Source organism: Passer domesticus, chromosome 35 (genome assembly GCF_036417665.1).
Source record: "Passer domesticus isolate bPasDom1 chromosome 35, bPasDom1.hap1, whole genome shotgun sequence".
Classification (NCBI taxonomy): Eukaryota; Metazoa; Chordata; class Aves; order Passeriformes; family Passeridae; genus Passer; species Passer domesticus.
This window is the reverse complement of record NC_087508.1, coordinates 838,519-862,144: the sequence shown is the minus strand read 5'-3', so window position 1 is coordinate 862,144 and position 23,626 is coordinate 838,519. Positions and strand designations below refer to the sequence as shown.

The window sequence follows — 23,626 nt, the reverse complement described above, 5'->3', positions numbered from 1 at the left end:
CTGAGATCAACCCAGTCAGTCCCAGTATGATGCCATTTGCTCCCAGTCAGGCCCAGTATGGGGGATGATGTGCAGGGTCTGCTCCCAGTCACTCCCAGATACTACCAGGCTTAGTCCAGTCACTCCCAGTAGGATCCAAATATGGCCCCAGTTGCTCCCAGTTGCTGCCAGAATAAACCAGTTTTTCTCTGCATGGTTCCAGTTGCTCTCTTTCAGCCTCACCTTCACTCCAGTCACTCCCAGTATCTCCCAGTGTACCCCAGTTTCCTCCAGCAGCTCCCCAGTTCCTTCCAGCATGATCCCATTTGCTGCCAACCACTCCAGGTCAGCCTCAGTGATTCGCACTCACGGCCAGTACGATCCCAGTCACCTCCAGCACGATCCCAGTAGAAGCCCCGATGTTTCCAATCCCCCCCAGCATGCAGCCAGTCACTCCCAGTTGCTCCCAGCGTTATCCCTGTTACTCACAGCTACTCCCAGTCACCCTCAGCACAATCCCAGTTGCTCCCAGTAGCACCCAGCATGATCCCAGTTGTTCAGAGCTGCTGCAGTCACCTTCAGCACCATCCCAGTCACTCCCAGTATATCCCATTTGCCCCTAACATGGTCTGAACTGCCCCCAGCAGGCTCCTACTCAGTCCCAGCATGATCACAGTGTAATCCCAGTATGATCCCAGTGTCCATGAGTGCAGTCAGTCTGCCCAGCGATGGCAGAATGATCCCAGTGCGATGTCAGCACCAACCCAGTACAGCCCCAGTCAGTCCCAGAGCGATCCCAGTCGGGCCCAGTCCCTGGCAGTGCTGCCAGCGCTGGGATCCCGCAGCCCTCTGAGCGTTCCCCGCTCCCGGCTGTGCCGAGAGGAGCCCCAAGGGCTGGCAGTGGCCAGGCAGGCTCCCCAGCAAGGCCCAGTTCGGATGGGGGGCCCCCAGTTGTCGCAGTTTGCCTCTCCTTTGGCCCGGGCCGGCTTCCCCCCTTCTCCGCAGCGGCCGGGAGCAGCCGAGAGCCCCGCGCTGCCCGTGCCGAGCTGTGCCGGCTCCAGCCCCGCTCCTGCCGCGGGCTGCGAGGGCTCCGGGAACGGGGCAGCGAGGGGGTCGCTGCTGCTGCGGGAGGAGGAGGAGGGAGCCAAGGGCAGGGATGAAGGAGGAGGACGGAGAGGCGGGCACAGGGAGGAGGAGGAGGAGGAGGAGGCGGGGGGATGGCGGAGGAGGAGCGGGAGGAAGAGGAAGAGGAGGGCCAAAGGCGGGTCCAGGCTGAGCAGGAGGAAGCACGCGGCCGAGCCCTCCGTGCATTCGCAGCCCCCACCTGTGGGATCATCGCCCCCATGGCGCAGGTGAGCGGGGAGGGGGAGCTCGGCCCAGATATCCCGGGGGTCCCTGGGCTGGGGTGGGTTTTTTTGGGAGGTGTTTGGAGAATGAAGAAGTGCGAGGCTGAGCGGAAAAGGCCCCTCGGGGGGACATCGGGGGGTGGCGGTGGCGGCTGGCGGCAGAGGCAGCCTGGAGGAGCAGAGCCCTGTGTCCCCCAGGAGCCCAAAGCGGGGAGCCCAGAGAGGGGGGAGCGCCGCCATGGGCGGGAGCCTGCAGAGGCTGGAGAGGGGCAGGGGGGACTCCTTGGAGCCCCTGCAGCCCGGAGCAGAGCATGAGGGGAGAAGGGAGCCCAGAAGGGAGCCCGAAAAGCCCCGGCAGCCCTGAATGGGCAGAGCGAAGAGGGGGCAGCTTTTGGCATTGCTGGCACTGCCAGCAGCCTGGGGAGGGCGGGCACCGAGGACAAGGGGGACCCCAATGCCAGCGTGACCCCAGCAGCTGGGCCAGGGGGAACCCCAACAGCAGAGGGGAGGGAGCAGGGACGGGGAATTCCTGGGAGGCTTTTTAGGGCTGAACCTCGGTGTTTGGGAGGTTTTTCTGGAGCCCAGATCCCAGGTGAGTTCTGGAGATGGACTCGGGCAGAGGGAACTTCAATCTCAATGTGCTCATCCCTTGTTCTCCCCAAACCAGGATCTCCCATTCCCAACCCCCGGGAGGCTGTGAGGAAGAGGAGGATGGCCCTGGACATGCAGGCGGGTGAGGAGGAAATCAGTGCCTCTGGGGAATCCTTATAATCAGAGGGGAAAGCATCAAAAGAGAAGCCTCAGAGACAGTAGAATTGTGATTTCAGCTTTGCAGCAGCCGTAAGATTGGTCAGCAGAAATATTCTATAAAAAGTAGCCAGTAAGGGGAAATAGAACAATGGTGAGTGTATTAACGCTCATCGAGAATAACTCCCTAACCTGCAGAAAAGTATAACTAGCAAGATATTAGGAAGTTTGAAGCTTCATTATGGAGCTCTGTGTATTGTGTTTTAAGGTTTACAAGTAGGTATTGTATTTGAAATAAGCATTGTTTGAACTGGAGGTGCGTGTGCTTATAGTGCCTGGATAGAACTGCTGTCAGGGTGCTTTTGCTTTCTGTGATTGGGCAAAACACTTTAAAGTAAATTTTAACATTACATTTTTGTCTGCTGCCTGTGATGGGAGCTGCTGGCATCTGCCCGTTGTCATGACCATTAATGAGACTGATGCTGGAAAATAAAAGGGCAACACAGCCTGGGGGCATCTCCTTGGCCTTGCCTGTGGCCCGGAGGCAAATGCCATCCTGTCCTTGTCCTTCCTCCCCCAGAGCAGGAGCTGAGCATGGAGAGCAGGGAGGACAAATCCCCGCGGCAGAAGCTGGTGGCAGAGGCCGTTTTGAGCGGCTCCACGGCGCAGGAAGCCAACGGGGAGGAAAAGCCCCGGAGATGCCGCACGAGGAGGGGCTGCAAACGCAGCTGGCGGGGATCTGAGGGGGAAAGAGCCAGCCTGGGCCGGGAAGGCGGCCGCAGATGGAGCCAGAGCTCGCAGCTGGTGGTCCGTGAGCAGCTCCGTGATGGGGAGAAGCCCCACACGTGCGAGGAGTGTGGGAAGAGCTTCAGGTGGAGATCCGGCCTGATCCTGCACAAGAGGAGCCACACTGGGGAGAGGCCCTACGAGTGTGGGGAGTGTGGGAAGAGCTTCAGCCTGAGCTCCAACCTGATCAGGCACCAGAAAATTCACAGTGGGGAGAGGCCCCACGAGTGTGGGGAGTGTGGGAAGAGCTTCAGAAGCAGCTCCCACCTAATCAGCCACCAGAGGATCCACACTGGGGAGAGGCCCTACGAGTGTGGGAAATGTGGGAACAGCTTCAGAAGCAGCTCCCACCTAATCAGCCACCAGAGGATCCACACTGGGGAGAGGCCCTACGAGTGTGGGGAGTGTGGGAAGAGCTTCAGACAGAGCTCCAGTCTGATCAGTCACCAGAGGATCCACACTGGGGAGAGACCCTACGAGTGTTCCAAGTGTGGGAAGAGGTTTCAGAGCAGCTCCAGTCTCCTCCAGCACTATCAGAGTCACACAGAGGAGAGGCCATTCCTCTGCCCTGACTGCGGGAAGGGATTCAGCCAGAACGGCAACCTGGTCAGCCACCGGCGCATCCATACTGGGGAGAGGCCCTACGAGTGTGATAAATGCAGGAAGAGGTTTCAGACCAGCTCCAGTCTCCTCCTGCACTATCGCATTCACACAGAGGAGAGGCCCTTCAGGTGCCCCGACTGCAGGAAGGGATTCAAGCACAACTCTGACCTCATCAAGCACCGGCGCATCCACACTGGGGAGAGGCCCTACGAGTGTGATAAATGCAGGAAGAGGTTTCAGACCAGCTCCCATCTCCTCCGGCACTATCGCATTCACAGAGAGGAGAGGCCCTTCAGGTGCCCCGACTGCGGGAAGGGATTCAAGCAGAACTCCCACCTCATCAAGCACCGGCGCATCCACACTGGGGAGAGGCCCTACGAGTGTGGGGAGTGTGGGAAGAGCTTCTCCCAGAGCTCTACCTTGACCAAACACCAACGGAGGCACCGGTGAGGGAAGCCCTGCGAGTGCCCCGAGTGCGGGAAGAGCTTCGTGCGCTGCTCCAGCTCCATCCCCCACTGCAGGACCCACGCTGGGCACAGCCCTGCTGACCCACATTCCCTGTGATCCGTGATGGGAGCACACCTCGCTGCCCAACTTTTTGGTTTGGCCTTAATGTTTTTTTCTCTTCTCAATCTTTGCAGTCCAAATGCCAAGTGGGATGGGTCTGTTACTTCAGAACAACTCAGTCCCACTGAAAACAACTCAATTGTTGAATTAAGGCTCAATAGCAGCAGAGATTTGCTTCTTCCCACCTCAAACAACTCAATCCCACAACAAAGTCACTCGACTCCAAAGCCACCAGGGTGACGTGGGTTTAGGATGACACTGGGAGACGTGGGATCCCAATTTAGTGCGGAGGGACAGGGATTGTGTGGGGCTGGGTGTGTGGGATGTATATGATAGCAAATAAAACTCTCAGACTTACTGCTTTCTCTCCGGTCCATGCTCAGTCCCGTGCAGTTCTGTTTGCAGAGTGCCGCCTCCCAGAGTGTCCCCTCACAGTTGCCGCCCTCGGCCTGAGCCCGCCCCTTTCCCCTCACGGTTCCGCCCTTTCCTCGCCCCCTTTCCCCTCACAGTTCCCGCCCTTTCCTCGCCCCCTTTCCCCTCACGGTTCGGCCCTTTCCTTGCCCCCTTTCCCCTCACGGTTCCCGCCCTTTCCTCGCCCCCTTTCCCCTCACGGTTCCGCCCTTTCCTCGCCCCCTTTCCCCTCACAGTTCCCGCCCTTTCCTCGCCCCCTTTCCCCTCACGGTTCCCGCCCTTTCCTCGCCCCCTTTCCCCTCACGGTTCCCGCCCTTTCCTCGCCCCCTTTCCCCTCACGGTTCCGCCCTTTCCTTGCCCCCTTTCCCCTCACGGTTCCGCCCTTTCCTTGCCCCCTTTCCCCTCACGGTTCGGCCTTCGGGAACGGGGCAGGAGGAGGAGGAGGGAGGGAGGAAGAGGCCGAGCAGCAGCAGCAGCAGCAGCAGCAGAAGAGCAGAGGGAGAATCTCGTGGCCCTGGCGCTCCCTGAAGCCGCCGCAGCCCCGGGAGCATCGCCCCCCATCCCGCAGGTGCCCGGGGAGGGGGAGCTCGGCCCAAAGATCCCGGGGGGTCCCTGGCTTTGGGGTTTTTTGGGGGGATGTTTGCAGCTGGCAGGGCTCCCAAGCCCAGCCGCAGATGGCCCTCGGGGGGACATCGGGGGGTCCCCGGGAGGTGTTTTTGGGGGGTCCCGGGGCCGGCAGTGGCTGCTCCCAGTATCAGCCCAGTCACTCCCAGTGTGAGCCCAGTTGCTCTCAGTAAGATCCTGTGCACTTCCCCTCACTCTCTGCAGCATCCATGTTGCTCCCAGTATGAGGCCAGGCACTCCCATGTGAGCCTGGTCACTTCTCCTCCCTTCCTCCATGAACCCAGTTGCTCCCAGAAGGGGCCAGTCCCTCCCAGTCCCCCCTGATGATTATCCAGATTTCTCCCAGCACAGTCCCAGTAGCTCCCATTGTCATCCAGGGTGTTCCCAGTTCTCCCACTTGCCCCTAGCATAGTCCTGATCACTCCCACGATGATCCCAGTGTCACCCAGCCAGACCCGACTCATTCCCACTTGCCTCCAGCGTGTTCCCGGTTCCCCCAGCACATTCCCAGTGGCTCCCAGTCTGGACCCAGTCACCACCCGTATGGTCTCAGAACCTTCCCAGTATATCCCAGTTGCTCTGAACACTCGGGCAGTCATTGCCAGACACTCCCAGTTACCTGAGCGTGGTTCACTTGCCCCCAGATTTCTCCCATTCGCTCCCAGTTCCTCTCATTACATCCACAGTTAGTCCCAGTATATGGTTCATGCAGCTCCCAGTAAGGCCCAGTCAGGGTCCAATCACACCCACTCTAATCCCAGGATGATTGTAGCCACTCCCAGTATGATCCCAGTCTCCCTCAGGGTGATCACAAACTGCCCTGGCACGGCAGTATGATCCCAGTTTGAAGCCAGTAACTCCCAGTTGCACACAGCATGACCCCAGTTACTCACAGCTACTCCCAGTTACCCTCAGCATAATCCCAGTCACTCCCAGTATATCCCATTTCCCACTAACAAGGTCTCAGTTGCACCCCACAGGCTCCTGCACACTGCCAGTATGATCCCAGTAGAATCCCGGCATGATGTCAGTACATACCCACTAGAGTGCCTGTCACTCCCAGTGTGATCCCAGTGGAGCCCAGTCCCTGGCAGTGCTGCCAGCGCTGGGATCCCGCAGCCCTCTGAGCGTTCCCCGCTCCCGGCTGTGCCGAGAGGAGCCCCAAGGGCTGGCAGTGCCCAGGCAGGCTCCCCAGCAAGGCCCAGTTTGGATGGGGGGCCCCCAGTTGTCGCAGTTTGCCTCTCCTTTGGCCCGGGCCGGCTTCCCCCCTTCTCCGCAGCGGCCGGGAGCAGCCGAGAGCCCCGCGCTGCCCGTGCCGAGCTGTGCCGGCTCCAGCCCCGCTCCTGCCGCGGGCTGCGAGGGCTCCGGGAACGGGGCAGCGAGGGGGTCGCTGCTGCTGCGGGAGGAGGAGGAGGGAGCCAAGGGCAGGGATGAAGGAGGAGGACGGAGAGGCGGGCACAGGGACGAGGAGGAGGAGGAGGAGGAGGAGGCGGGGGGATGGCAGAGGAGGAGCGGGAGGAAGAGGAAGAGGAGGGCCAAAGGCGGGTCCAGGCTGAGCAGGAGGAAGCACGCGGCCGAGCCCTCCGTGCATTCGCAGCCCCCACCTGTGGGATCATCGCCCCCATGGCGCAGGTGAGCGGGGAGGGGGAGCTCGGCCCAGATATCCCGGGGGTCCCTGGGCTGGGGTGGGGTTTTTTGGGGGGATGTTTGGAGAATGAAGAAGTGCGAGGCCGAGCGGAAAAGGCCCCTCGGGGGGACATCGGGGGGTGGCGGTGGCGGCTGGCGGCAGAGGCAGCCTGGAGGAGCAGAGCCCTGTGTCCCCCAGGAGCCCAAAGCGGGGAGCCCAGAGAGGGGGGAGCGCCGCCATGGGCGGGAGCCTGCAGAGGCTGGAGAGGGGCAGGGGGGACTCCTTGGAGCCCCTGCAGCCCGGAGCAGAGCATGAGGGGAGAAGGGAGCCCAGAAGGGAGCCCGAAAAGCCCCGGCAGCCCTGAATGGGCAGAGCGAAGAGGGGGCAGCTTTTGGCATTGCTGGCACTGCCAGCAGCCTGGGGAGGGCGGGCACCGAGGACAAGGGGGACCCCAATGCCAGCGTGACCCCAGCAGCTGGGCCAGGGGGAACCCCAACAGCAGAGGGGAGGGAGCAGGGACGGGGAATTCCTGGGAGGCTTTTTAGGGCTGAACCTCGGTGTTTGGGAGGTTTTTCTGGAGCCCAGATCCCAGGTGACTTCTGGAGATGGACTCGGGCAGAGGGACCTTCAATCTCAACGTGCTCATCCCTTGTTCTCCCCAAACCAGGATCTCCCATTCCCAACCCCCGGGAGGCTGTGAGGAAGAGGAGGATGCCCCGGGAGACGGAGGCAGGTGAGGAGGAAGTCAGTGCCCCTTTGGCCTCTGTGCTGCTCCATCTGCCAGCCCAGCAGGGCCCCGGCTGCAGGACAGCCTGGGGGCATCTCCTTGGCCTTGCCTGTGGCCCGGAGGCAAATGCCATCCTGTCCTTGTCCTTCCTCCCCCAGAGCAGGAGCTGAGCATGGAGAGCAGGGAGGACAAATCCCCGCGGCAGAAGCTGGTGGCAGAGGCCGTTTTGAGCGGCTCCACGGCGCAGGAACCCAACGGGGAGGAAAAGCCCCGGAGATGCCGCACGAGGAGGGGCTGCAAACGCAGCTGGCGGGGATCTGAGGGGGAAAGAGCCAGCCTGGGCCGGGAAGGCGGCCGCAGATGGAGCCAGAGCTCGCAGCTGGTGGTCCGTGAGCAGCTCCGTGATGGGGAGAAGCCCCACACGTGCGAGGAGTGTGGGAAGAGCTTCAGGTGGAGATCCGACCTGATCAGGCACAAGAGGAGCCACACTGGGGAGAAACCCTACGAGTGTGGGGAGTGTGGGAAGGGCTTCAGACAGAGCTCCAGTCTGATCAGCCACCAGAGGATCCACACTGGGGAGAGGCCCTATGAGTGTGGGGAGTGTGGGAAGAGCTTCAGACAGAGCTCCAATCTGATCAGTCACCAGAGAATCCACACTGGCGAGAGGCCCTACGAGTGTGGGGAGTGTGGGATGAGCTTCAGCGAGAGGTCCACCCTGATCAATCATCAGAGGATCCACACTGGGGAGAAACCCTATGAGTGTTCCGAGTGTGGGATGAGCTTCAGCCTGAGCTCCAGCCTGATCAGGCACCAGAGGATCCACACTGGGGAGAAACCCTACGAGTGTTCCAAGTGTGAGAAGGGGTTTCAGACCAGCTCCAGTCTCTTCCAGCACTATCAGAGTCACACAGAGGAGAGGCCCTTCTGCTGCCCCGACTGCGGGAAGGGATTCAGGTGGAACTGGCACCTCATCAGGCACCGGGTAATCCACACTGGGGAGAGGCCCTACGAGTGTGATAAATGCAGGAAGAGGTTTCAGACCAGCTCCAATCTCCTCCTGCACTATCGCATTCACACAGAGGAGAGGCCCTTCAGGTGCCCCGACTGCGGGAAGGGATTCAAGCGCAACTCTGACCTCGTCACCCACCGGCGCATCCACACCGGGGAGAGGCCCTACGAGTGTGGGGAGTGTGGGAAGAGCTTCTCCCGCAGCTGTACCTTGACCCGACACCAACAGAGGCACCGGTGAGGGAAGCCCTGCGAGTGCCCCGAGTGCGGGAAGAGCTTCGTGCGCTGCTCCAGCTCCATCCCCCACTGCAGGACCCACGCTGGGCACAGCCCTGCTGACCCACATTCCCTGTGATCCCTGATGGGAACACACCTCGCTGCCCAACTTTTTGGTTTGGCCTTAATGTTTTTTTCTCTTCTCAATCTTTGCAGTCCAAATGCCAAGTGGGATGGGTCTGTTACTTCAGAACAACTCAGTCCCACTGAAAACAACTCAATTGTTGAATTAAGGCTCAATAGCAGCAGAGATTTGCTTCTTCCCACCTCAAACAACTCAATCCCACAACAAAGTCACTCGACTCCAAAGCCACCAGGGTGACATGGGGTTAGGATGACACTGGGACAAGTGGGATCCCAATTTAGTGCGGAGGGACAGGGATTGCGTGGGGCTGGGTGTGTGGGATGTATTTGATAGCCAATAAAACTCTCAGACTTACTGCTTTCTCTCCCGTCCATGCTCAGTCCCGTGCAGTTCTGTTTGCAGAGTGCCGCCTCCCAGAGTGTCCCCTCACAGTTGCCGCCCTTGGCCTGAGCCCGCCCCTTCCCCTCACGGTTCGGCCCTTTCCTTGCCCCCTTTCCCCTCACGGTTCCGCCCTTTCCTTGCCCCCTTTCCCCTCACGGTTCCGCCCTTTCCTTGCCCCCTTTCCCCTCACGGTTCGGCCCTTTCCTTGCCCCCTTTCCCCTCACGGTTCCGCCCTTTCCTTGCCCCCTTTCCCCTCACGGTTCCGCCCTTTCCTCGCCCCCTTTCCCCTCACGCTTCGGCCTTCGGGAACGGGGCAGGAGGAGGAGGAGGGAGGGAGGAAGAGGCCGAGCAGCAGCAGCAGCAGCAGCAGCAGAAGAGCAGAGGGAGAATCTCGTGGCCCTGGCGCTCCCTGAAGCCGCCGCAGCCCCGGGAGCATCGCCCCCCATCCCGCAGGTGCCCGGGGAGGGGGAGCTCGGCCCAAAGATCCCGGGGGGTCCCTGGCTTTGGGGTTTTTTGGGGGGATGTTTGCAGCTGGCAGGGCTCCCAAGCCCAGCCGCAGATGGCCCTCGGGGGACATCGGGGGGTCCCCGGGAGGTGTTTTTGGGGGGTCCCGGGGCCGGCAGTGGCTGCCCCAGTATCAGCCCAGTCACTCCCAGTATGAGCCCAGTTGCTCTCAGTAAGATCCTGTGCACTTCCCCTCACTCTCTGCAGCATCCATGTTGCTCCCAGTATGAGGCCAGGCACTCCCATGTGAGCCTGGTCACTTCTCCTCCCTTCCTCCATGAACCCAGTTGCTCCCAGAAGGGGCCAGTCCCTCCCAGTCCCCCCTGATGATTATCCAGATTTCTCCCAGCACAGTCCCAGTAGCTCCCATTGTCATCCAGGGTGTTCCCAGTTCTCCCACTTGCCCCTAGCATAGTCCTGATCACTCCCACTATGATCCCAGTGTCTCCCAGCTGGACCCGACCCATTCCCACTTGCCTCCAGTGTGTTCCCGGTTCCCACAGCACATTCCCAGTGGCTCCCAGTCTGGTCCCAGTCACCACCCGTATGGTCTCAGACCCTCCCAGTGTAACCCAGTTGCTCTGAACACTCTGGCAGTCATTGCCAGACGTTGTGGTGCACCAGTTTAGTTGTTCTCCTGCGCTGGGTGATTGGGAATTTGCACAGAATAGTTTTATACGGCACTGTATAGTTTATGTCACATTGTGTGCTGTGTTACCCCTTTTCCCTATCCCATGCTCTTCCCTCCCCTGTCCCGGTACCCCCTGGTGCTCTCTGCCCTGGTTACCCCTCCCCTGGCCTCTCCTCAGTGGTGTCCCACTGGCTGTGCACCTCTCCCTCCGTCCCCATCCCGGGGGTATAAAAGCTCCCTGCTGCCAGGGAAAGCCCTCTTTTTTCTCCCATGGGTTTGTCCGCCTGATGTGTGTCTTGGAATAAAGGACAACGTTTCCCACGTGGAGGAGAGCGCTTCTCTAATCTTTTCCCGTCGTCTGTGAAGGATCGTGTGGGCAAGGGTCTGTAGCTAGCCGGAGTGGACCCTGAGAGCCCAGGAAACACGCTTCTTCAGACACTCCCCGTTACTGCAGCATGCTTCATATGCCCCCAGATTTCTGCCATTCGCTCCCAGTTCCTAAAATTATCTCCACAGTTAGTCCCAGTATATGGTGCATGCAGCTCCCAGTAAGGCCCAGTCAGGGTCCAATCACACCCACTCTAATCCCAGGATGATTGTAGGCACTCCCAGTATGATCCCAGTCTCCCTCAGGGTGATCACAGACTGCCCTGGCATGGCAGTCTGATCCCAGTCTGAAGTCGGTACAAACCCAGCAGAGTCCCAGTCACTCCCAGTACGATGGCAGTAAGATTCCTGTCACTTCCAGCATGATGCCAATGGATCCCAGCAGAAGACCAGTAGTTTCCAATCACCCCCAGCATGCAGCCAGTCACTCCCAGTTGCTCCCAGCACGATCCCAGTTGCTCCCAGCTGCTCCCAGCCATCCTCAGCATAATCCCAGTCACTCCCAGTATATCCCATTTCCCAATAACATGGTCACAGTTGCCCCCCACAGGCACCTGCTCACTACCAGCACATCACCCAGTATGATTCCGGCATGGTGTCAGTCCATCCCCACTATAGTCCGAGTCACTCCCAGTGTGATCCCAGAGCGATCCCAGCAGAGCCCAGTCCCTGGCAGTGCTGCCAGCGCTGGGATCCCGCAGCCCTCTGAGCGTTCCCCGCTCCCGGCTGTGCCGAGAGGAGCCCCAAGGGCTGGCAGTGGCCAGGCAGGCTCCCCAGCAAGGCCCAGTTTGGATGGGGGGCCCCCAGTTGTCGCAGTTTGCCTCTCCTTTGGCCCGGGCCGGCTTCCCCCCTTCTCCGCAGCGGCCGGGAGCAGCCGAGAGCCCCGCGCTGCCCGTGCCGAGCTGTGCCGGCTCCAGCCCCGCTCCTGCCGCGGGCTGCGAGGGCTCCGGGAACGGGGCAGCGAGGGGGTCGCTGCTGCTGCGGGAGGAGGAGGAGGGAGCCAAGGGCAGGGATGAAGGAGGACGGAGAGGCGGGCACAGGGAGGAGGAGGAGGAGGAGGCGGGGGGATGGCAGAGGAGGAGCGGGAGGAAGAGGAAGAGGAGGGCCAAAGGCGGGTCCAGGCTGAGCAGGAGGAAGCACGCGGCCGAGCCCTCCGTGCATTCGCAGCCCCCACCTGTGGGATCATCGCCCCCATGGCGCAGGTGAGCGGGGAGGGGGAGCTCGGCCCAGATATCCCGGGGGTCCCTGGGCTGGGGTGGGTTTTTTGGGGGGATGTTTGGAGAATGAAGAAGTGCGAGGCCGAGCGGAAAAGGCCCCTCGGGGGGACATCGGGGGGTGGCGGTGGCGGCTGGCGGCAGAGGCAGCCTGGAGGAGCAGAGCCCTGTGTCCCCCAGGAGCCCAAAGCGGGGAGCCCAGAGAGGGGGGAGCGCCGCCATGGGCGGGAGCCTGCAGAGGCTGGAGAGGGGCAGGGGGGACTCCTTGGAGCCCCTGCAGCCCGGAGCAGAGCATGAGGGGAGAAGGGAGCCCAGAAGGGAGCCCGAAAAGCCCCGGCAGCCCTGAATGGGCAGAGCGAAGAGGGGGCAGCTTTTGGCATTGCTGGCACTGCCAGCAGCCTGGGGAGGGCGGGCACCGAGGACAAGGGGGACCCCAATGCCAGCGTGACCCCAGCAGCTGGGCCAGGGGGAACCCCAACAGCAGAGGGGAGGGAGCAGGGACGGGGAATTCCTGGGAGGCTTTTTAGGGCTGAACCTCGGTGTTTGGGAGGTTTTTCTGGAGCCCAGATCCCAGGTGACTTCTGGAGATGGACTCGGGCAGAGGGACCTTCAATCTCAACGTGCTCATCCCTTGTTCTCCCCAAACCAGGATCTCCCATTCCCAACCCCCGGGAGGCTGTGAGGAAGAGGAGGATGCCCCGGGAGACGGAGGCAGGTGAGGAGGAAGTCAGTGCCCCTTTGGCCTCTGTGCTGCTCCATCTGCCAGCCCAGCAGGGCCCCGGCTGCAGGACAGCCTGGGGGCATCTCCTTGGCCTTGCCTGTGGCCCGGAGGCAAATGCCATCCTGTCCTTGTCCTTCCTCCCCCAGAGCAGGAGCTGAGCATGGAGAGCAGGGAGGACAAATCCCCGCGGCAGAAGCTGGTGGCAGAGGCCGTTTTGAGCGGCTCCACGGCGCAGGAAGCCAACGGGGAGGAAAAGCCCCGGAGATGCCGCACGAGGAGGGGCTGCAAACGCAGCTGGCGGGGATCTGAGGGGGAAAGAGCCAGCCTGGGCCGGGAAGGCGGCCGCAGATGGAGCCAGAGCTCGCAGCTGGTGGTCCGTGAGCAGCTCCGTGATGGGGAGAAGCCCCACACGTGCCAGGAGTGTGGGAAGAGCTTCAGGTGGAGATCCAGCCTGATCAGGCACAAGAGGAGCCACACTGGGGAACGGCCCTACGAGTGTGGGGAGTGTGGGATGAGCTTCACGTGGAGATCCAGTCTGATCCTGCACAAGAGGAGCCACACTGGGGAGAGACCCCACGAGTGTGGGGAATGTGGGAAGAGCTTCAGCCACAGCTCCAATCTGGTCAGTCACCAGAGGATCCACACTGGGGAACGGCCTTATGAGTGTGGGGAGTGTGGGAAGACCTTCAGAGACAGCTCCAACCTCAATAATCACCAAAGGATCCATAGTGGGGAACGGCCGTACGAGTGTGGGGAGTGTGGGATGAGCTTCAGGTGGAGCTCCTACCTGATCGTGCACCAGAGGATCCACACCGGGGAACGGCCTTATGAGTGTGGGGAGTGTGGGAAGAGATGCAGCGACAGCTCCAACCTGATCGTGCACCAGAGGATCCACACTGGGGAGAGGCCTTTCGAGTGTTCTGAGTGTGGGATGAGCTTCAGCCTGAGCTCCAACCTGATCAGGCACCAGAGAATCCACACTGGGGAGAGGCCCTACGAGTGTTCCAAGTGTGGGAAGAGGTTTCAGACCAGCACCAGTCTCCTCCAGCACTATCAGAGTCACACAGAGGAGAGGCCCTTCTGCTGCCCCGACTGCGGGAAGGGATTCAGGCGGAACTGGCACCTCATCAGGCACCGGGTAATCCACACTGGGGAGAGGCCCTACGAGTGTGATAAATGCAGGAAGAGGTTTCAGACCAGCTCCAGTCTCCTCCTGCACTATCGCATTCACACAGAGGAGAGGCCCTTCAGGTGCCCCGACTGCGGGAAGGGATTCAAGCACAACTCCTCCCTTGTCACCCACCAGCGCATCCACACTGGGGAGAGGCCCTACGAGTGTGGGGAGTGTGGGAAGAGCTTCTCCAGCAGCTCTACCTTGACCCAACACCAACGGAGGCACCGGTGAGGGAAGCCCTGCGAGTGCCCCGAGTGCGGGAAGAGCTTCGTGCGCTGCTCCAGCTCCATCCCCCACTGCAGGACCCACGCTGGGCACAGCCCTGCTGACCCACATTCCCTGTGATCCATGCTGGGAGCACACCTGGCTGCTTCTCTTTTTGGTTTGTCATTCATGTTTTTCTCTTCTCAATCTTTGCAGTCCAAAAGCCAAGTGGGATGGGGTCTGTTACTTCAGAACAACTCAGTCCCACTGAAAACAATTCAATTGTGGAATTAAGGCTCGAGGCCACCTCATATTGGCTTCTTCCCACCTCAAAAAACCTCCATCCCTTTCCAAAGTCACTCTCTCCAAAGCCACCATGGTGACGTGGGGTTAGGATGACACTGGGACAAGTGGGATCCCAATTTAGTGCGGAGGGACGGGGATTGCGTGGGGCTGGGTGTGTGGGATGTATTTGATAGCAAATAAAACTCTCAGACTTACTGCTTTCTCTCCCGTCCGTGCTCAGTCCCGTGCAGTTCTGTTTGCAGAGTGCCGCGTTCTCACCTCACTGCGTTTGTCTCCTCCTTTTTCTCCTGCCTCTCTTTGCCTTCTCCTCTCTCAGTGTCTCCCTTGGTGCAGGGGACCACCAAAGACCCTCCCCTGATTTAATTGACCCCTTCCTTGATTTCATTGACCCCTGCCCTGAGTCAGTTGCCCCCTCTCTTCCCAAAGACCCTCTCCTGATTTTTTTAATATTTTATTTCCCAATTGTTATTTGAATTTCCTGTCCAGGATTCAAAGTTCTGACGGCTGGCAGTGAAATGCCTGTGTTGGATTTCGCTCCATTTGTCTTGATGAAATATGGGCGGGGGATAAAATATAGATTGGGATCAAATATGGACTGGGATCAAATATGGGCTGGGATCAAATATGGATTGGGAACTGGGAACACCGGGACTGGGATCCTCTGGACTGGGATCCCACAGACCGGGACCGCACGGACCGGGGCGGCTGCACCGGAACCGAGCGAACCGAGGCGGCCCCGCCCAGTCCCTCCCAGTCCCTCCCAGTTTGTCCCAGTCCCTCCCAGTTTGTCCAGTCACTCCCAGTCCCGGGGATCCCTCCCAGTCCATCCCAGTCCCTCCCAGTTCCCTTCCAGTCCATCCCAGTCCCCTCCAGTCCCTCCCAGTCCCCTCCCAGTCCATCCCAGTCCCTCCCAGTCTCTCCCAGTTCCCTCCCAGTCCCTCCCAGTCTCTCCCGGTTCCCTCCCAGTCCCTCCCAGTTTGTCCCAGTCCCTCCCAGTTTGTCCAGTCACTCCCAGTCCCGGGGATCCCTCCCAGTCCATCCCAGTCCCTCCCAGTTCCCTTCCAGTCCATCCCAGTCCCCTCCCAGTCCCTCCCAGTCCCCTCCCAGTCCATCCCAGTCCCTCCCAGTCTCTCCCAGTTCCCTCCCAGTCCCTCCCAGTCTCTCCCGGTTCCCCCCAGTTTGTCCCAGTCACTCCCAGTCCCGGGGATCCCTCCCAGTCCATCCCAGTCCCCTCCCAGTCCCTCCCAGTCCCCTCCCAGCCCCTCCCGGTCCCCCCCAGTCTCTCCCAGTTCCCTCCCAGTCCCTCCCAGTCCCCTCCGAGTTCCCTCCCAGTCCCTCCCAGTCCCTCCCAGTCCCTCCCAGTTCCCCTCCCAGTCCCTCCCAGTCCCCGCCCGGGGGCGCGGCCCAAACTCCCCGGGGCGATCGCGGAGCTCCCGGAGCGCTCCCGGTGCCGATCCCGGATCCGAAACCGATCCCGGTCCCGGTTCGAGTCTCGGTTCCGGTCCCGATCCCGATCCCGGTTCAGCTCAGTTCGGTCCCGGTTCGGTTCGATCCCGGCTCGGTTCGATCCCGGCTGGGTTCGGTTCGATCCCGGCTCGGTTCGGTCCCGGCTCGTTCGGTTCGGTTCGGCTCGGCTCGGTTCGGTTCGGTTCGGCTCGGCTCGCGGCGCGGGGGATGAAGATCGCGATCTTCGGAGCCACCGGCAGAACCGGGCGGGTCACGCTGGGGCTGGCGCTGGAGCAGGGTACGGGACACCCCGAAACGGGCACGGGACACCCCGAAAATTCAGGGAATTTGGGACCCCAAAAACGGGCACGGGACACCCCAAAAACGGGCACGGGACACCCCGAAAATTCAGGGAATTTGGGACCCCCAAAAACGGGCACGGGACACCCCCAAAAATTCAGGGAATTTGGGACCCCAAAAACGGGCACGGGACACCCAAAAAACGGGCACGGGACACCCCGAAAATTCAGGGAATTTGGGACCCCAAAAATGGGAACGGGACACCCCGAAAATTCATGGAATTTGGGACCCCCAAAAACGGGCACGGGACACCCCGAAAATTCAGGGAATTTGGGACCCCAAAAACGGGCACGGGACACCCCGAAAATTCAGGGAATTTGGGACCCCAAAAACGGGCACGGGACACCCCGAAAATTCAGGGAATTTGGGACCCCAAAAACGGGCACGGGACACCCCGAAAATTCAGGGAATTTGGGACCCCAAAAACCGGGAAAGGAGGGACCCCCAAAAATGGGCACGGGGACCCCAAAAACGGGCACGGGCAGCCCCAAAATTGGGGGAGTTTGGGGGGATTTGGGACCCCAAAAACCTGGAACGGAGAGACCCCCAAAAATGGGCACGGGGACCCCAAAAATTCAGGGAATTTGGGACCCCCAAAAACCTGGAACGGAGGGACCCCAAAAATGGGAACGAGGAACCCGAAAATGGGCACGGGGACCCCAAAATTGGGCATTGGGAACCCCGAAAACGGGCACGGGCACCCCGAAAACGGGCACGGGAACCCCAAAAAAATTCCGGGAATTTGGGGGGATTTGAGACCCCAAAAACCAGGAACGGAGGGACCCCAAAAATGGGAACGGGGACCCCAAAAACGGGCACGGGGACCCCGAAATTTCAGGGAATTTGAGACCCCAAAAACCGGGAATGGAGGGACCCCAAAAAATGGGCACGGGGACCCCAAAAACGGGCACGGGCGGCCCCAAAATTGGGGGAGTTTGGGGGGATTTGGGACCCCAAAAACCTGGAACGGAGGGATCCCAAAAATGGGAACGGGGACCCCAAAAACGGTCACGGGGACCCCAAAAAATTCCGGGAATTTGGGGGGATTTGGGACCCCAAAAAGGGAAATGGGGACCCCAAAAATGGGGGAAATTTTAGGGGGATTGAGGATCCCAAAAATGGGAATGGGGTAAATTGAGGGGACCCCAAAAATTGGAACGGGGGGAAATTGGGGGACCCCAAAAATGGGAAGGGGGGGGACCCTAAATCAGGGGGAATTTGGGGGATCCCAAAAAGGGGAAGGGGGAAAATTGGGGGGACCCCAAAACCGGGAAATTTGGGGGGGTGGGGAGACCCCAAAACGGGATTGGGGGGACCCCAAAAGCGGAATTTGGGGAAGTCACGAGGGAATTGGGGAAGTCACGGGAATTTGGGGTCACCGGGGGTCACCCCAGTTTGGGGAAGCTGCTGGAATTTGGGGTCACGAGTTTGGGGTCACGGGAATTTGGGGGAATCCTCGGGAATTTGGGGTCACTGGAGTTTGGGGTCACGGGAATTTGGGGGAGTCCCAGAAATTTGGGGCTCCCTGGATTTTGGGGTTCTCTGGGAATTGGGGGGTCCCTGGAATTTTGGGGGTTCCCTGGAAACTGAGGGGTTTTTGGTCCCCAGAAATTTGGGGTCCCTGAAATTTGGGGGGGTCCCGGGAATTTGGGGTTCCCTGAGAATTTGGGGGGTCCCAGAAATTTGGGGTTCCCTGGGAATTTGGGGAGGGTCCCGGGAATTTGGGGGGGTCCCGGAAATTTGGGGTTCCCTGGAATTTTGGGGGTTCCCTGGGAACTGAGGGATTTTGGGGGTTCCAAAAATCTGGGGTTCCCCGGAAATTGAGAGGTTTTGGGGCTCCCTGGGTTTTTGGGGGTACTTTGGAATTTGGGGTTCCCTGGGAATTTGGGGGGGGGGGTCCGGGAATTTGGGGTCCTGTGGAATTTGGGGTTCCCTGGGTTTTGGGGGGGTCCCAGAAATTTGGGGTTCCCGGGATTTGGAGATCACGAGGAATTGGGGGAGTCCCGGGAATTTGGGGTTCTCTGGATTTTGGGGTCCTTGGAATTTGGGGGGTCCCTGGAATTTTGGGGTTCCCTGGGAACTGAGAGGTTTTGGGGTTCCCTGGGTTTTGGGGTTCCAAAAATTTGGGGTTCCCTGGGAACTGAGGGGTTTTGTGGTCCCAAAAATTTGGGGTCCCCCGGAAATTGGGAGGTTTTGGGGTTCCCTGGGTTTTGGGGTCCTTTGGAATTTGGGGAGGTCCCGGGAATTTGGGGTCCTGTGGAATTTGGGGGTCCCCCGGAATTTTGGGGTTCCCTGGGAATTGAGAGGTTTTGGGGTTCCCAGAAATTTGGGGGTCTCTGGATTTTGGGGTCCTTTGGAATTTGGGCTTCCCTGAAATTTTGGGGTCCCCTGGGAATTGAGAGATTTTGGGAGGTCCCAGAAATTTGGAATTCCCTGGGAAATGAGGGCTTTTGGGGGGTCCCAGAAATTTTGGGGTTCCCTGGGAACTGAGGGGTTTTGGGGTCCCAGAAATTTTGGGGTTCCCTGAGAATTGAGAGGTTTTGGGGCTCCCTGGGTTTTTGGGGTCCTTTGGAATTTGGGGTTCCCTGGAATTTTGGGGGTTCCCTGGGAACTGAGGGGTTTTTGGGGTCCCAAAAATTTGGGGTCCCAAAAATTTGGGGTCCCCTGGAAATTGAGAGGTTTTGGGGCTCCCGGGGTTTTGGGGTCCCAGAAATTTTGGGGCTCCCTGGGTTTTGGGGAGTCCCAGAATTTGGGGCTCTCTGGATTTTGGGGTCCTTTGGAATTTGGGGTTCCCTGGAACTTTTGGGGTTCCCTGGGAATTGAGAGGTTTTGGGGCCCCCTGGGTTTTGGGGTCCCAAAAATTTGGGGGTTCGCTGGGAACTGAGGGGTTTTGTGGTCCCAAAAATTTGGGGTCCCCCCGGAAATTGGGAGGTTTTGGGGTTCCCTGGGTTTTGGGGTCCTTTGGAATTTGGGGAGGTCCCGGGAATTTGGGGTCCTGTGGAATTTGGGGGTCCCTGGAATTTTGGGGTTCCCTGGGAATTGAGAGGTTTTGGGGTTCCCAGAAATTTGGGGGTCTCGATTTTGGGGTCCTTTGGAATTTGGGCTTCCCTGAAATTTTGGGGTCCCCTGGGAATTGAGAGATTTTGGGGGTCCCAGAAATTTGGAATTCCCTGGGAAATGAGGGCTTTTGGGGTCCCAGAAATTTTGGGGTTCCCTGGGAACTGAGGGGTTTTGGGGTCCCAGAAATTTGGGGTTCCCTGAGAATTGAGAGGTTTTGGGGCTCCCTGGGTTTTTGGGGTCCTTTGGAATTTGGGGTTCCCTGGAATTTTGGGGGTTCCCTGGGAACTGAGGGGTTTTGGGGCCCCAAAAATTTGGGGTCCCCTGGAAATTGAGAGGTTTTGGGGCTCCCGGGGTTTTGGGGTCCCAAAAATTTTGGGGTTCCCTGAGAATTGAGGGAAATTCGGACGGTTTTGGGGTCCCAGGGAATTGGGGGGGCTGATAAGGCTTATCTGGGGGGGCAGGGGGGGTTTTGGGGGGGTTTGGGGGGGCCGATAAAGGCCTGGGTGGGGTTTTGGGGGGGCTGGGGGGGTTTGGGGGGGCTCTGATAAAGCCCGGGGGGGTTGGGTGGGGTTTTTGGGGGGGGATGATAAAAAAAATGGGGGGGAACAGAGGGGGTGGGGGGATTTGGGGGGTCCTGGGGGATTTTGGGGGTCCTGGGAGGATTTTTGGGGGGTCCTGGGGGGATTCTGGGGGTCCTGGATGGGTTCTGGGGGGATTTTGGGGGGTCCTGGGGGGATTTTGGGGGGTCCTGAGGGGAATTTGGGGGGTCCTGGATGGGTTCTGGGGGGATTTGGGGGGTTCTGGGGGGATTTGGGGGGTCCTGAGGGGAATTGGGGGGGTCCTGGATGGGTTCTGGGGAGATTTGGGGGGTCCTGAGGGGAATTTGGGGTCCTTTTGGGGGATTTGGGGGGTCCTGGAGGGATTTGGGGGGTCCTGAGGGGAATTTGAGGGGTCCTGGATGGGTCCTGGGGGGATTTGGGGGGTCCTGGGGGGATTTTGGGGGGTCCTGGGGGGATTTTGGGGGTCCTGGATGGGTCCTGGGGGGATTTGGGGGGTCCTGGGTGGATTTGGGGGGTCCTGAGGGGAATTTGGGGGGTCCTGGGTGGATTCTGGGGGGATTTGGGGGGTCCTGAGGGGAATTTGGGGTCCTTTTGGGGATTTGGGGGGTCCTGGAGGGATTTTGGGGGTCCTGAGGGGAATTTGGGGGGTCCTGAATGGGTTCTGGGGGGATTTGGGGGGTCCTGGGGGGAATTTGGGGGGTCCTGGATGGGTCCTGGGGGGATTTGGGGGGTCCTGGGTGGATTTGGGATCCCCTGGCGGGGTTTGGGGGTCCTGGGTGGTCTTTGGGGGGTTCTGAGGGGAATTTGGGGTCCCTTTGGGGGATTTGGGGGGTCCTGGGGGGATTTTGGGGGGTCCTGAGGGGATTCTGGGGGTCCTGGATGGGTCCTGGGGGGATTTTGGGGGGGTCCTGGGTGGATTTGGGGTTCCTTGGGGGGGAATTTTGGGGGTCCCAGAGTTTCTCGGGGGGGTCTTGAGGGGATTTTGGGGTCCCTTGGGGGGATTTTGGGGGGTCCTGGAGGGATTTTAGGGGAATTTTTTGGGGTGGATTTTGGGTGGCCCTAGAGGGATTTTGGGTTCGATTTTGGGGTCCCTTGGGGGGATTTTGGGGGTCCCTTGGGGGGGATTTTGGGGTGGATTTTGGGGGGATTTTGGGGGTCCTTGGGTGGATTTTGGGGGGTCCTGGAGGGATTTTGGGGTGGATTTTGGGGGTCCTGGGGTGGATTTTGTGGGGTCCCTTGGGGTGGATTTTGGGGCGGATTTTGGGGTCCCTCGGGGTGTGTTTCGGGGGTCCTGGGGGGATTTTGGGGTGGATTTTGGGGGTCCTTGGGGTGGATTTTGGGGGGTCCTGGAGGATTTTAGGGGGAATTTTTTTGGCGGTTTTGGGGGGTCCTGGAGGGATTTTGGGGGGATTTTGGGGTGGATTTTGGGGGGAATTTTTTTGGGATTTTGGGGTGGATTTTGGGGCGGATTTTGGGGGTCCCTCGGGGTGTGTTTCGGGGGTCCTGGGGGGATTTTGGGGGGGATTTTTTGGGGATTTTGAGGGGCATTTTGGGGGTCCCTTGGGGTGGATTTTGGGGGTCCCTTGGGGAGGATTTTGGGGTGGATTTTGGGGGGTCCTGGGGGTGGATTTTGGGGGGATTTTTTTTGGGATTTTGAGGTGGATTTTGGGGGGTCCTGGAGGGATTTTGGGGGGATTTTGGGGGTCCCGGGTGTCTCGGGGTGTCCTGGGGGGATTTTGGAGTTGATTTTGGGGTCTCTTGGGGGGATTTTGGGGGGTCCTGGGGGTGGATTTTAGGGGTCCCGAGTTTCTTTTTGGGGGGTCCTGGAGGGATTTGGGGGGGAATTTTTTGGGGATTTTGGGGTCCCTTGGGGGTGGATTTTGGGGTCCTTTGGGGAGGATTTTGGGGTGGATTTTGGGGGCTCTTGGGGGGGATTTTGGGGGGTCCTGGAGGGATTTTGGGGGGAATTTTTTGGGGATTTTGGGGGAATTTTTTGGGGATTTTGGGGCGGATTTTGGGGGTCCCTCGGGGTGTGTTTCGGGGGTCCTGGGGGGATTTTGGGGGGAGTTTTTTGCGGATTTTGGGGTGGATTTTGGGGCGGATTTTGGGATCCCTTGGGGTGGATTTTTTGGGGTCCCTTGGGGGTGGATTTTGGGGTGGATTTTGGGGGGTCCTGGAGGGATTTTGGGGTGGATTTTGTGTGGATTTTGGGGGGTTCTGGAGGGATTTTGGGGGATTTTGGGGGTCCCTTGGGGAGGATTTTGGGGTGGATTTCGGGGGGTCCCTCGGGGTGGATTTTGGGGGGTCCTGGAGGGATTTTGGGGGGGATTTTTTGGGGATTTTGAGAGGCATTTTGGGGGTCCCTTGGGGTGGATTTTGGGGGTCCCTTGGGAGGATTTTGGGGTGGATTTTGGGGGGTCCTGGAGGGATTTTGGGGTGGATTTTTTGTGGATTTTGGGGGGTTCTGGAGGGATTTTGGGGGGAATTTTTTGGGGATTTTGGGGTGGATTTTGGGGCGGATTTTGGGGGTCCCTCGGGCTGTGTTTCGGGGGTCCTGGGGGGATTTTGGGGGGAATTTTTTTGGAATTTTGGGGCGGATTTGGGGGTCCCTCGGGGTGGATTTTGGGGGGTCCTGGAGGGATTTTGGGGGGGATTTTTTGGGGATTTTGAGGGGCATTTTGGGGGTCCCTTGGGGTGGATTTTGGGGGTCCCTTGGGAGGATTTTGGGGTGGATTTTGGGGGGTCCTGGAGGGATTTTGGGGCGGATTTTGGGGCGGATTTTGGGGCGGATTTTGGGGGTCCCCTCGGGGTGTGTTCGGGGGTCCTGGGGGGATTTTGGGGGGAATTTTTTGGGGATTTTGGGGCGGATTTTGGGGCGGATTTTGGGGCGGATTTTGGGGCGGATTTTGGGGGTCCCTCGGGCTGTGTTCGGGGGTCCTGGGGGGATTTTGGGGGGAATTTTTTGGGGATTTTGGGGCGGATTTTGGGGCGGATTTTGGGGGGTCCTGGAGGGATTTTGGGGGGGTCCTGGAGGGATTTTGGGGGGTCCTGGAGGGATTTTGGGGCGGATTTTGGGGCGGATTTTGGGGGTCCCTCGGGCTGTGTCCGGGGGTCCCAGCCCCCCGTGTGTTCCCCCCCGCAGGGTTCGAGGTGACGGCGCTGGTCCGGGACCCCTCCCGGCTGCCGCCCGGGCCCCGCCCCTCGCGCGTGGTCGTGGGGGACGCGCGGGACCCGCGCGCCGTGCGCGAGGCGCTGCGCGGCCAGCAGGGGGCGCTCATCCTGCTGGGCACCGGCAGCGACCTGGGTGCGGCCCCTCCCCCACCCCAGAGCGACCCCTCCCCCACCGATCCTGCCCCTCCCCCACCCGCCCCGACCCCTCCCCCACCGATCCTGCCCCTCCCCCACCCGCCCCGACCCCACTTTTGGGGGGTTTTCGGTTGTCCACCCCTCCCCCACCCACCTTTGGCGCCGTTTTTGGGGACACCCCGCCCGCCCCCTCCCCCACCCACGTTGACCCCGCCCCCACCCACCTTGGCCCCTCCCCCCACCCCCTTTGACCCCTTTTTGGGGGGTCTCCCCTCCCCCACCGAACTTGACCCCATTTTGGGGGTCCCTGCCCCTCCCCCACCCCATCCTGCCCCTCCCCCACACAAGCCGACCCCTCCCCCACCCCTCTTTGACCCCATTTTTGGGGGGGGTCTCCCCTCCCCCACCGACCTTTCACCCAAATTTTTGGGGGTCCCTGCCCCTCCCCCACCCCTCCCCCACCCACCCTGACAGCTTTTTACCCCTCCCCCATTGACCTTTGACCCCCGTTTTTTGGGACCCCCCGCCCCTCCCCCACACTGGGGGGGCTCCAGAATTGGGGGGGGAGGGGGAGGGGCCGAATTGG

The 23,626-nt window shown here is 60.3% G+C and overlaps 1 protein-coding gene and 1 pseudogene across 1 annotated transcript in view; both read left to right on the top strand.

The window, feature by feature from the left end:
- The first annotated feature begins 1,427 nt into the window (after window positions 1-1,427).
- Window positions 1,428-14,519, top strand: LOC135288786 (zinc finger protein 11-like; annotated as a pseudogene).
- A 1,193-nt stretch (window positions 14,520-15,712) lies between these two features.
- The window catches only part of LOC135288759 (putative lipid scramblase CLPTM1), a 25,770-nt gene continuing 17,856 nt past the window's right edge, over window positions 15,713-23,626 (top strand). Inside the window, 2 exon segments of the mRNA XM_064402152.1 lie at window positions 15,713-16,052; window positions 22,877-23,170. Of these exon segments, the coding sequence (XP_064258222.1) occupies window positions 15,983-16,052; window positions 22,877-23,170 (364 nt within the window). The 5' untranslated portion in view covers window positions 15,713-15,982.